The sequence below is a fragment of the Talpa europaea genome, assembly GCF_964194135.1.
Source record: "Talpa europaea genome assembly, chromosome: 6".
In the NCBI taxonomy this organism is placed as follows: Eukaryota; Metazoa; Chordata; class Mammalia; order Eulipotyphla; family Talpidae; genus Talpa; species Talpa europaea.
Window position 1 is genome coordinate 55,167,213 of NC_140072.1, and position 13,369 is coordinate 55,180,581.

At 47.9% G+C, this 13,369-nt stretch overlaps 1 protein-coding gene across 8 annotated transcripts in view; it reads left to right on the plus strand.

The window, feature by feature from the left end:
* The window catches only part of SFXN5 (sideroflexin 5), a gene marked incomplete at both ends in the record, with an annotated part of 107,423 nt that overhangs the window by 24,821 nt on the left and 69,233 nt on the right, over positions 1–13,369 (plus strand). For all 8 annotated transcript variants that reach the window (XM_084234331.1, XM_084234336.1, XM_084234337.1 and 5 more), the window contains 2 exons: positions 11,658–11,684; positions 12,237–12,291. In XM_084234331.1, the coding sequence (XP_084090457.1) occupies positions 11,658–11,684; positions 12,237–12,291 (82 nt within the window). The remainder of the gene's footprint in view (positions 1–11,657; positions 11,685–12,236; positions 12,292–13,369) is intronic.

A 13,369-nucleotide genomic window follows, 5' to 3' on the forward strand; every position in this document is an offset into this window, starting at 1 on the left:
GCGTCACCCTTCTATGTCACAATGTCATTTTTTAAAATTTAATTATTTGGGGGCCTCCCCTGGTGGCACAGGTAGTTGAGGCAGCGCTGTGAAGCTGTCTGCAGCCTCTGCAGTGCCCATTCGATCCCTGCTGGCTGGCGAGGGTCCCACATGGCGTGGCAGACCTCTCCTGTCGTGCCTGCTGCTTCCCTCAGCAATGTATTTCATCAGTCTGCCTGTTCTGTTCCCTCTCTGTCTCCAGTGAATCCTCTCACCCACCCGCACATCTGGCCTGTACCCCGGTTCTTGTATAAACAAATAAATAAATAAATAAATAATTTTTAAAAAAAATTTAATTATTTGGGGTTCCTGCTTTGTGACCCCCTTTAATCTGGAGACTCGTGTCTCTTAGTTCTGGCAAATTTTCTTATATTGTTTATTTGATATTTTCCTCTTATTTTGGCTCTCCTATTAGAGTGACACTGAGATTTCCTTATCTTTTTTTTCCCTCTTCTGTTCCACTACTTTGTCCTTCTGTTTGACTTTGCAGGAAATTTCCTAGAGCGTATTTTCAACACTTAGATGGTATAATTTTAATTTCTGAGAAGTATTTTAATTATTTCGTTTCTTTACTCTTTTTTGTAGAATCCTCTTCCTATTCTGTGAAAGCAGTGTTACCTCATTTCTCTGCTTCATTCTGGAAGAAACCAAGTAGGGGAAGGCGTCTACCCTCCCAATATCCACTTAACATACTTTTATGAATTTCTTGACTTTTAGCTTCACCTACTCCCACCCTCCCCTGTGCTTCAAAATAAGGAGTCAGTCACTTGGATTCAGTTTTTCCAGAAGGTTGATAAACCTCTACATTTGGAAGACACAGTTGAGGGTCACCCTTCTATGCAGGAAAAGCCTGGGTATTCTCCTACTTTGAGTACAGACTTTGAACCAATCCTCTATGTTTAGCCCTTTGAGTAACTAATTTTTCCTGTGGTACCTGGTACCTCCAAGTCTTGAGCTTGACTATTGTCCTGCTGGCTCCTTCAGCATGCCTTCTGCAAGGATGCTTCCCTCTCTCTGCTGGATCGGTTACTGAAAATCTTCATTTTCCATCCTAAAACTTGCTGCAGTCCCCTCTCCTCTATAGTCTGTTTTTCCCTTCTGGTAACTCCAAGGCACTGCCCTGTCTTCTTTTAATACCTTTAGGCATAAAGCCCATATTGCAGCTTTCTGCTGCCAACATAATATACTAGTGCTTGGCTGGTACTTCCTGGGTGAGGTGGCTTAGCCATCAGCTCTCCCAGTGCAGTTAATTCCATCATGTGTCTAGAACACCTCTAGGCCAGGCTTAGTACTAGGGCATAGGTGAGAGAGCAAGAAGAAGCTGGTGAGGATCTAGCCTCTTGGATCCCCAAGAATCTAGGCAATGAGAGTGAAAACATGTGATGCTGTGGAATAGCAGAGGAAATGGTAATCCTAGACTAGGGGTGCCTGGCAGCGATTTCTCACCTGAGATTTGAAGGTGGAGAAGAGGCTGGTGAGGAAGAGGTGCTGGTGCAGGAGCAATCTAGATGAGGAAGCACGTTGTGAGCACAGAGCAAGCCCCTCCAGAGGAGTGGCAGGCGAGTGTGCTCAACTGCAGCCGACAATGTGAAGGGAGAAGGAATGTGCCAGCCAGTGATGCGGATCCTTGAGGAGTAAGAAGGTTGCAGCCTGGCTAGTCAGGGTCCGTCTTCAGGATCTTTACTGCTTGCTGAGTTGGAGCAAACATCAGCAGTGTGGGTGGGCTGTGATCTCATACCCAAGCGCAATTCTCTCAGCCACAGGCACTGAGGAGCCTGGGTGGCCTGACCTGACATGCTCCCTCCTCAGGTGAAAGTAGTCCTTGGACCCTGCGGTTCCTCTCAAATCTGTCAGGAATAGGTCCAGGGTCCAAACCCTCTTGGACCCAGCTTCTATGCTGGCCCAATCTCCCCTGTGTCTTACCTTTGCTAAGGTTGGCCTTTTGGGACTCCTCTAAGCTCCCAGGGTTTGGGGAATAAGGTCATGTTTCCCTTTGCTTCCTTTAGTAACTTAAAGTCGCTTGTCCTATTTCCTGGGCTTCCTTTGTTTTTCTGTCCTGAAAGCCCCCATGTATCTCCAGGGTGCCAGGAGGAGGGGAGGCAGAGAGTTGGGGGAGGGGGCAGCGGGACTTGGCACTAACCATGCTACTCCATTCTGTCTGGTGTTGGTGATGCCTGCAGTGTCCATCTGGTGACTGGGTAGCACGGTGCTCTAGGTGTGAGTCTGCCGCTCTGTCCCTCTAATAAGCAGCTACTCTCTCTTCCTCCCTCCCCCACCCACCACCCTTGACTCCCCTGCCTTTCACAGTGCTTCCCTCCCTGGGGTTCATCTACAAAGCCACAACCCAATCTGGCCAACACATACACGGGAACTAAGGGTGATGACAGGCCAGCTCAGGGGGTGGGTAAGAATCAGCAATCTGGAATTAAGGCCAGTCCTCCATTTCCGGTCCAGGCTGGCCCTGCTCAAGTGTCATGTCTGTGTTGTCTGCAGAGGCCCAGGGTGGTTCTTGATTTCAGTCTGGACAGCAGCCTCATCCACTTCTGGGCTCCGTGCCTGCTCCGATGTCCTCTTGCAGCCATGCGAGTCAGAAGCCTGTGGCTGCATCCTGATGCCTGCAGGCTTGTCCCAATGTGGGGACTGCACTGGGTGACCTGCATGCCAGTCTGTTATCTAATCTGCCCTCTGGCTACAGCCTTGTACAGTGGGAATGTGCATGTGGATTGCTAGTTTTTCACACCTGATGGTTTGGGCTTGATCTTCTGTAGTGGGTGGCTTATATCTCCTTTAGCAACTGTTAACCTGCTAGAAAGGTTTGCTACACCAATGAATAGTTAGTCCACAGGATAAAATAAAAATAGTGTCATTTACTCTTTGGGCTTGACAAATAGAAATGATGCACTAAAAACCCTCATAAGGATTGTAACGATCAGTTAAGTAAGATGGCCAGAGATGACAGCAGAATGTAAGCACAGGCAGCTGAATTTCTGGGTGTTGACTCTGCTGTCGGCACTTTATATACTGGGTTTTGCTTGATGGTTTGCTGTGGATAGACACAAGTGGGCCAAGGAGGGGAGACCCCTCCACAGTGCCAGCGCTTTACACATTTCATCTCAGTTCATCTTCCCAGGAACCCTGTTTGGTAGGGACCTATGCTTGCCTGTTTGACAGGCAAGACAACTGAGGCTCAGTGAGGTTTATTACTCACCTAAGGTCACACAGGCAATGTATAGCAGGACGGGGATCTGACACTGGCTTTTGAAATCCAAATGGGAGTATTTTACTCTCCAAAGGTGGATTTGGAAAGGAATGGAGTCAGTGGATAGAATAATGTGCACAACCCCGGGGGCAGAGTGAGTAATGTTCACAAATGTGGCTGCAGGGGCCAGTCCGAGGAGCTTGGTGTCTGTGAAGGCCTCTTAGCCCAGTTACACATGTGCAGTCATGCTGTCAGTCAGGCTGTGGGCCCTCACTGAGCTCCTGTGTGTAAAAGATGCTGAGGTGGCTGGGCCCTGGGGAAGTCAGCATACACCCTGATTCTTGCCCACTGCAGCTGGCTCTCAGCACCTACATGATGCAAACACCAGAGTGGTAGAGGCTGGGCTGGTGGCGAAGTTGCTGGAGCCAAGGATAAGGCAGGTGGGAGTTAGTGGGGAGAAAGTTCTAAAACACAGTTGATGAGAAAGGTTTCGTGGAAAGACATATAGCAGGCCCTGAAGGGTAAGGCAAATGTGGACTGTAAGGAGAGACCCCTGGTAGTGGGAGGGATGTTCCTTCTAAGTCACAGAAAAGAGCTGAGAGGGAGGGAGAGGAGAGAAGAGGGGAGGGAAATAAGGGGAGGGAGAAAGTTGGAGAGGAAGTTGGGAAGTTACAGGCCAGATTGTGAAAGTCTTTGAAACCCACACAGAGATGTTAGATGTGTTGTGTGGGTCAAGAGGAAGCTACTGGAAGCTCTCAAGCAAGGGTGTAGCATTGAGTGTACTGTGGTAGGGTCCATCTGGTGGAGTGCCAGGCGGAGGGGGAGGAGGAAGTGCTCTCAAGGAAACCAACTTAGAAGCTATTGGAGTGTCAGGAGGGAGGGTGCAAGTCTCTGGAGGCCACGCCAGGCTTCTGAGTGGCGGTTCTTATCCATCCTTCCACAGTCTCTGGAGCCTGGGAATCAGCCCATCTTTATTAAGTGCTTGTTCTGCACCCAGCATAACACCTCAGAGGCCCCCTGCAGGATGAATCTCCTCCTGCATCCTGCCAAGGAGAAAGGGCAGCTGGGATGCAAGAGATCCTGCAAGTCTCCTCTGGCAGAGAGAAAATGGGGTCAGCTGTGTTTGGGCTTTGCTGGAAATAGCAGAAAAAATGCAGAGTTAAAAATGCTTGCACCCCAAGTCTTCTATGAGTGTCAGCAGGTTTATCAGAAGCTTTTGAAGGGAGGGCTTGGCTGATCCCCCTACACCCGCAGTCTACTCTGACTCATAGTCCTAGACTTCTGAGATCCTGATCTGCACCCTTCCCCATTGAGGCACCCCCAGGTTGTCCCTCACCATTAGCACAGAGCAGGCAAGTAATCAGTGTTACTTGAAGCATTTGTGTGATGTTGGTATTATGCTGGGTGCTACAGAACCATCTCTGGACTGGGTCAGTGGTGGCCTCCTGGGTGGTCTCCCTGTTCCACCTGCATCCCTGTTCCCAGTACAGCAGTCAGTGTGGTCTGGAAAGCATGATTCACTGCTTGCTTCTCAGCCTCGGCACAGTTGGCGCGTGAGGCCACATGACTCCTTGTGTGGGGTTATTCTGTGACCCGCAAGCTGTTCAGCAGCATCCCTGACTTCTACCTACTGGAGGGCAGCAGCAGCTCCTCCAAAATCATGACAGCCAGACATTGCCAAGTGTCCCCCAGTGCAAAACTGCCCCCCTGTTAAGAATCACTGCTCTGGCAGGATGAGTGCCCCTGCTTTCTGCTCTGGGGGGAGCCCCAGCCCTTAGCACAGCCTGCAGAGCCCTCACTCTCCTCTGCCCTCACTTTCTACTCCCCCCTTTATTCAATCCACTCATCACACTGGCCTTCTTGTCCCTCAAGTATGCCAACCGGACCCACTTCTGCCTCAGGGCCTTTGCAATGGCTCTTCTGTGCCAGAACAATCTCCCACCAGTTATCTCTATGGCTCATTATTTCCTTTAAGTATTTCCTCCAATGTCACCTCAGTGAAAACTATCCACCACTTACTGAAAATGCTCCTTCCCCATCCAGCGCAAGCTCTGTCCTTCCGTGGATGTGGACTACTTTCCCTCCGTTCCTGAATACACAGTCTTCCGACATATCAGAGAATTTATTTTTTATTTTTATTGTTTAGTTATTTTTAATGTTTATTTTTATTGACAGTCCCACTGGGAGGACTCATTCACCCCCACTAGCATGTAAGCTCTACAAATGTAGAGAGTTTTGGCCTTTTTGCTCACTGGTGTGTTCTTAGTGCCTAGAGCGGTGCCTAGCACATAATAGAGGCTCAGTAGATTTTTGCTGAATATATGAACTCAATATTTACAGTGATCATGAAAGTAAGTATCCCCATGTTACAAAGCAGGCAGTGGAGGCTCAAAAGATTAAGAAACTTGCTGCACATCACATGATCAGTAAGTGGAAGATCTGAAACTCCAACCCCTGGTTTGACTCTGGGGGTGTCCTCTCTATTTTTTTTAAAGATTTATTTTATTTATTTATACATACAAGAGCTGGGCTGTAAGCCAGAGATGTGGGGGCTGAGAGGATTCACCAGAGACAGAGTGGGGAGCAGAACAGGTGGATCTACTGAAATCCACTGCTGAGGGAAAGCAGCGGGTCCATTCTCTTGCTGGAGAGAGGCTGCATGAGTCGTGCCTGCTGTGGCCATGCTGCAGAACTGGGGGAAATTCTTCCTTCTTTCTTGTATCTATAGAATTGGGGGTGTCTTCACCCCACAGAGACTTGCTTACGTGCACATTACCTGGGAGTTACCATGGCAACAGCATTAATGGAGAAGAATAATGGGATTGGCCCAACCGATAAATTTGGAAGACACTTTTTGTTTCATGGAGGCATCCTTTGCTTTACAGAAGGATCCCCTTCAGGCTCCGTTTAATTACCTTCTGGAGGTTGTTTTAAATAGGCTCTGTCTTTGCTGCCTTGGGAGGTTTGGAGAAGCAGCTTGGAAGGAGGCAGAGGGGAGGGAGCCAGCTAGACTGTGGGAGGGGCCTGGGAAGTTACTCCTTAGTCTGGGGTCTGGTGCTAGAAGGCCAGTCCCCTGCTTTCTCCTTGACCCTTGTTTGGGACTCACCTCTGCCCCTCTTTCTTGGCCTCTGCAGTAGGGTTTGAATAGATTGAGATGGCAACTCAGCGGAGACACTGGGCATTTCTGAAGTCAGCAAACTTCTGCATGTAACACCCACCTCTCATCCAGCCTGCTTCCCCCACATTCTCTGTCCTCATTCTCCAGGCTGAGACCTCAGCAAGGTCCAAAGTCTCCTATCCATACTGGCTCGTCGCTGCAGTCCCTTGCAGAGTTCCAAGGGACTGGGGCTGCACATTTTTATATGTTCAGTCAGAGACACAAAGGAGAAGGGCCGAGTCTCAAGGGAGAACAGGTCACACCCAGGATTCTAATAGTCTAAAATGGAGCTGTTTCTGAGGGGTGATGAGGTGTTGGAGGCTCCCAGTCCCAGTCAATGTGGAAGGACTGTTCACTGCATCTCTTTTGGCCCTTCCTCAAATGCCTTCCATCCTAGGATGATCTTTGTACAACTGACTCATGAAACTTTAAACTTGTAAACAGTTCTTAGCTTGTGGGCAGTACCGGCTGCCATTTCTGCACCCTGCATGTAACTCATAGGTCTCGCAGATCACAGAAAAAAGGCCCAGACCCAAGGAGTGTGACCCAGGCCCTTGCCCTGCTCTTCCTACAAGCTGGGTCTGGCACTACCAGACAGAAAGGGGCCCTGGTAAGGCTAGTTTCCACCTCCTGCCCCTCTTCTGCCTGATTAATTCTAAAAACAGTGTGAGTCTAAAGGATGAGGTAACTTGCACAGGAAGACCATGCAAAGTAGCAGTGAAGCTTGTGCTCAAATCTGTGACCCTGACTGTTGTTCTGCAGCCCGGAGATAGGGTGAACCCAAAGTAGATCAGGTCATTACTAGGAATTTTAGTTTAAAATAGAGATACTCCTCCTACCTCACCCCAAATTCTCTTGAGGCTGGAACATTACCAGATGCCGGAAGATGAACCTCATACGCTATCTTAGCTTTCAGTCCTCCTTCTCTTCTCTAAAAAGGCTTCCCTGATATTTTTTAAGGCATGGATTATTCTGGGGTTATACTTGTTGCTCTCATGAAAAAAAAAACCCAAAATACATCACCTCAAATAAGATAGTTTATTTCTTTCCCATGAAACAGTCCAAGTTCTTGGTGGGCAGGTGCCTCTGCTCCACAGGGCCACTCAGGAACCCAGGCTCCTTCCATCATGTTTCTCCACCATCTCCTTGGACATCATCCTCTGCCTGGCCCAGGTTGGGCTGCAGCCACATCCTTGCTCTGGCAAATGGGAGGAGGAGCATTGGTCAGGGAAAGGGACATCTTACTTCCCCCCAGATGCCACTGGGGGACTAAGCCACATAGACAAGTTTAGCTGTCAAGGAGTTTGGAGAATGCAACGTGGAGGTCAGTCACCCACCTTTCCATTACTCTGGAAGAAAGGGGAATGGGTTTTTTGGATGGTTAACAGTTTGTGTCTGGGCCATAGGGCTCAATAAAGAGCTTAGAAGTTGTGCACCCTGTTTCTATTTTTCTAGAAGTTACTCTTTATTCTTCTAACAATTATTTTTGAATAGGTAACATATAAACAGTCTATACAATTCTAAAGATATATAAAAAGGTACAGAATAAAAAGCGATTCTCCCTTTCCAGGCCCTCAATTGCCCACTTCCTCTCTCTTAAACAGCCATTCATTTCTTCTACATCCTGTCAGAGATAGCTGCATACATTTCTCCTTTTTCTTTCAATGCTAATGATACAGTAATGATATTGTATCCACTGGGAAATCCACTGGCACGTGGTTGTAATAGCCAAAGATCAGACAGTCACTAAAGGAAAATATTAAATGATTCTGCTTATGTGAAGAATCTAGAGTGGTCAAATTGACAGGGACAGAAGGTAGAGTGGTGGTTGCTAGGAGTGGGGAGTGCAGGTGGGGAATTGGTGTCTAATAGGAACAGAGTTTCAGTTAGGGAAGATGAAAATGTTCTGGGGATGGATGGTCAATGTACTTACTGCCACTGAAGAGCCATTTAAAGATGGTTAAAATGGAACATTTTTATATTATGTGTATTTTACCACAATAAAAAAAAGATGGAAATGGACTGAAAGTCCACTAGTGGGGTCCAGTTTATACTATATTAGTTCAAGATTTCTGTTAGAAAGAGTGAGGCTCTCTGTGCACTGACATGGGAAGATCTCCAAACATATTACATTCCTGCAATGGCAGAACAGTGTGCAGAGGCCTGCGAGCACTTAGAGATGGGAGCTTGTGGTAGTTAAGACCCTGGAGCTGAAACCCCAGTGCAGTTCAAATACTGCTGCTATTCTGGGACTTTGGGCATCTCACTTAACCTCCTCAGTCTCCATATCTGTAAAATGGGTGCTCTATTGGTCCCTGCCTCATAGGGTTGTTGAAATTAAATAGTTTAATATGCCAAAGCCCTTAGAAGAGTGTGTAACACATAGCCCTTGTTGACTAAAGGTGAGTGAGTGAGTGAGTGAATGGATGAGGATGAAGGGGTGAATGAATTTGAGTCAGAGATCATGAGCTGCATGTAGTTCTGGCTCCATCTCTGAGAACTTAGATGTGGCTCCCAGCGTTGGTTTTCTCTCTATTCTATGGAAACAGTTTTCTGAGTGTCCAAATCAAATAGTTTATGGGAGGGAAGTTGCTCAGCAAAATAGAAAAGCATGGCTTTACTATGTGAGGCTGTGCCATTGCTCTTACCTGTGGCTGTAGCCTGCCAGGGCCACGTGTGTGGTGTTGTCATTGGGAGGTGGGGAGAATGTCTGTGAGCTCTGGGTTCCTGGCCTTGCCTGCTGACACCCCTTTGAGCTTCAGCCTTTTCTTTTCTTTTTTTTTTTTTTTAAGATTTATTTTTATTTATACAAGAGCTGGGGTACAGACCAGAGTTGTGGGAAGGTGAGAAGATTCACCCGAGACAGAGCGGGGAGCAGAACAGGCAGACGGACCGGACCAAAAGCAATACTGAGAGGAGCAGCAGGAGAGGCAGGAGAGGTCTGCCTCGCCATGTAGGATTCTCCCTGGCCATCTGGGAATCGAACCAGCACTGCGGAGGCTGTGGACAGCTTCACAGTGCTACGCTCAACCTGCTGTGCCACCCAGGAGGCCCTGAGCTTCAGCCTTTTCTGATCAGACAGGCTGACTCTTCCATTATTGCTGCCTAGGTGGAGCTGGAGGAGACAGTCCTTGGACTTGAGGGATACTGATGTGGCCATAGATTACAAGTGTGGTGCTACTTAGAGGAACTTTGGCATAAGGGAAGGAAGAAGTCCTGGGCAGGAGCATCTGCTGCTGGACTGCAAAGGGGAGAATCTGGGCCGTCCAGATGATGTTAGTCAAATCTCTTCCTCCTCTTGTGCTTCAGGCAGTCACCCTGTTTCCTAGAACTCGTGTCTTCTTTTTTCTTCATTTCTTCCTTGTTTTGCTGAGGCACATCCTGCAGTAACTTGTTGGGAAAACGTTATTATGACTACAGACAGGCATTGCACCCCCACCCTGGGATTTGTTGCTGTTCTCTCCTCCATCAGCTCTTTATGCTTAGAAACTGGGCTTCATATCCCACCTGCTATCAGGTCCCCAACCTCCCCTGTGGGGGTTTTCAACTTGTTGATTCCGTTCTATTCCTTTCTTTAGAATCTGTGAGGCAAGGGAGCTGTATACATGTGTGTTCCACCAGGCTTAACTAGAAGTCAGTTGAGTCTTAGCTATTCCTCTATTTTGGATGATAATATTCCTTCACCCATTATTGAGCATCTATTGTGTGCCCAGTGGTGAGGGAGATGCCAGGGGACGGTGCTGAAAGGCAAGCCTCTGCCTCTGAATCCAGACATTGAGGGGACACAGAAATGTAAGATTCTGACACTGGGTGGCAATGTGGGGTATCAGGATCTGTGTGCAGGGCTTGGGGCTAAACCTAGTACATTTTTAGTACTTGGGGGCACTTGGAATGCACTTCTGAGCAGCAGAGAATTGGCCTTTAATCATTTTATAAAATCTCTTTGCTCTTAAGGTTTCGTGTAACTTCTTTGACTGTTATTCTGTGTTTGGTTTTTCTCTCTTCAGTCCCCTCTGGTCCCTAATTACTATTTTTTAAAAAATCTATTGCTTCTAGTATTCCGGGTCTGAATGGCAGATAATTAAATATGTTTTGAAATGTATATAAAATAAGTGTAGTTCTAATGATTATATACGTATAGCAAGTAAAAGTTTGAGTGACTCTGCAGATCCATAATCTTTATATACCAATTTCAAAACTACTATTTCTGCTACCCAGTGCCTTCTGCAGTGTAATTCAGTCCAGATGACAACATTGTCAGTAACTGAATCATAACCGGAACTATTCTACTATAAAACTTGAAACATCAACTGCTGGGTACATTTTGCCTCTCACTTTGTACCCTTCTTGCTCCATCACAAACACTGGCCTTTGGTTTGTCCATAGTGTAAAGTTTTATTTACCATGTTTCTCAATTCTAAAAGGCCTATTTTATTTTAGCTCTTAAATGGGGTGATTTTAGTTGATGGTGGCCTTTATTATGTCATGGTTTTGTTTCTTAGTAGAGAATAATAGTGTGTCTTAAGATCAGTGATGTCTTAGATTCAATGAAATACAGTATTTATATCATTTGAAGGAATCTACAAGTTTGTCTGTTTCTCCAGCCTCTCCACAAGCTGTGCTGGAAAGAGACCCAAATCACTCATTTGAAAGCATCTTTCTCCTCCCTACAACTTTCTTCCAACAACAATAGGACTAAGAATATCTAAGACTGTGAGCCCTCATAAAGCACTTACTATGTGCCCAGCACTGCTCTGGGCACTTTTCATGTACCCGCTTCAGCAACTTTAGTGGCACAGTTATTGTCCCCATTTTACAGATGTGGAAACTGAGGCTTAAAGGTGGAAGAGGCAAAAGCAGGAATCCAGGCAATCTGTCTGGCTCCAAAAAAAAATCACACTGCACTGCCTCTAGTGCTTCTGGGAAACAACTGCAGTAGCTCCATTTAAATTGGGGGTTCTTACCATGGCTGTGCCATCGAGTCAACTAGGGACTTTAGAAAAGCGCTGGAAGATTCTTCAAGTGCAGCCAAAGTTGAGACCCTGGTTTAAATTATCTATATGACATCCTCTAATTCTGCTGTCCTGGAACCCCTGATGCCATACCCCAGGGTAGCCGCCAGAGCAGGGGACAATGACAGCTTGACTCTTGTGCCCTCTGGCGCTATGCCCATTGGTGAGAAACTGCTTCTTTGAGATAGATGTTAAATTGAAATGCGTTTTTCATTTTTGTTCTTTCTTTTTCTCTCTCTCTTCCTTCCAGCTCTGGAGTGCACAGAAAATCAAGCAGGTAATCCCATTTTAATTTTCTTCTGTCCCTTCTCTGTGCTTTTCTGGGCCCTGTCCCTTCCAGCCCCAGGGGTCCCGCAGAAGGCCCTCCTGTCATGGCTGTGCGTGCCCAGCCTCTCCCTTCCTGCTTGCCCCTGGCCGCCTCCCCCTTCTCTCAGCACCCATGGCCTGTGTTGCTGAAGATGGGAGCCCAGGCCAATGGCCTTTCCCTCACCTGCTGAGCTCCTTCCCTGTGGCCTTCCCCTGAGTCCTGATGACCTGCCTGCTCTACCAGGCACAGGAGACAGAGGGCCTGCAGGGTAGATAGTCCGGCTCTCCGCTGCCTTCAGCTGTGAGGATTAGTCAGGAGGAGAAGTGCCATTTGTCACCCACCAGTGTTTTTGTTTTCTCTGGCCTTGAATGATGGCAGAGAACTGACTAGCCAGAGGCAAAGTTAGGCTCGGACTCCCTGGGAATGGGCTGGGGAGCTCTCCTTTCCTGCTTCCCTCCCTCCCCTTCCCCGCCTCCTCTCCTACCCCACTGTCACCCTGTGCTTTATTCTGGCTTTTGCCAGGCTATTCTACACCCAGACACCAATGAGAAGATCTTCATGCCCTTCAGAATGTCAGGTAAGCCCCTGGGGCCCATTCAGATGTGCCAACCAAAGCCTCTTAGTGTCGTCATGGCTCTAGAGAGTTGTCCCTAGAGGGAAGGAGCCCATTACACACATGACCACATCTGCACCCACATGTTCACCTTGGCGCCACTATGAAAGACTCTGGTCATGACTTGGAATCATGGAGCTTTAAAAATGTGTCAGCTGCCTCTCTGCCTGAGCAGTGTTGGATGCTGTAGAGGTCTCTACAGGCGAATTGGTGCCTGTCCCTGGGTTATATACCTCTCAGCAGCCTCGGTGCAACTCCTGCTACAAGCAAGCCCTGGCTCTGCTCTGACCTGAGTGTTCTGCATTCTCTCCTTCCAAGTCCTGCTCCCTGCTCCCCCCCTTAACCAGTTAATCCCCAACTCACTCCTTCTTATCTGATCCTGCCCTTCAGAATATACACACTTTGTTTGCACTGCTGCATGCACAGGAAGACACGATTCTCATTCTCTGGAGACCAATGGGCAGAGGGGGAATACAAGATCCTGGCCCCCAGTAGTCCCTGCCCAGTCACTAGAAGGCACCTCTCTATGTCTGGGCTTAACAGCTTAGAGGCCACTGGAATGCACATTCCTACCTACAGTTCTGAGGACACTCCCCTCCTGAGTTACAGGGTGAGGTGGGAGGCCTGCAGGCTTCTGCCCTGGGAAGGCCTCGGGTGGATGCAGGAAGTGTTTCTACCAGTGGTGTTCTCAGTCTAGTGGGTTAGTCAGGGTCCCCACACCCAAAGAGCCAAATTTCATGGAAGCCAGAGAATAAACAACCATGTGACATCATGGTGCAAACTGGGGCAATTAGCACCCAGACCCTTTGGCTTTGCTGAGAGGAAGAGCCAAGGCTCTGTGCCTCTTGTAGGCTATGGAGGCTCCCAGGTCCTATAAGGCCAAAGCTAGCTGTCACTCTAAGCCTGGCTTCTCTTAACACTCTCCACCTGATCAAACTTTGGACCTCACCCCAGAGGGATGCAGTGGGTGGGTGATGCACAGGTACCCACATTCAGAACATGAATCTTTGCTTCAGCTGCAGCTCTGATAATTGCGGTTCTC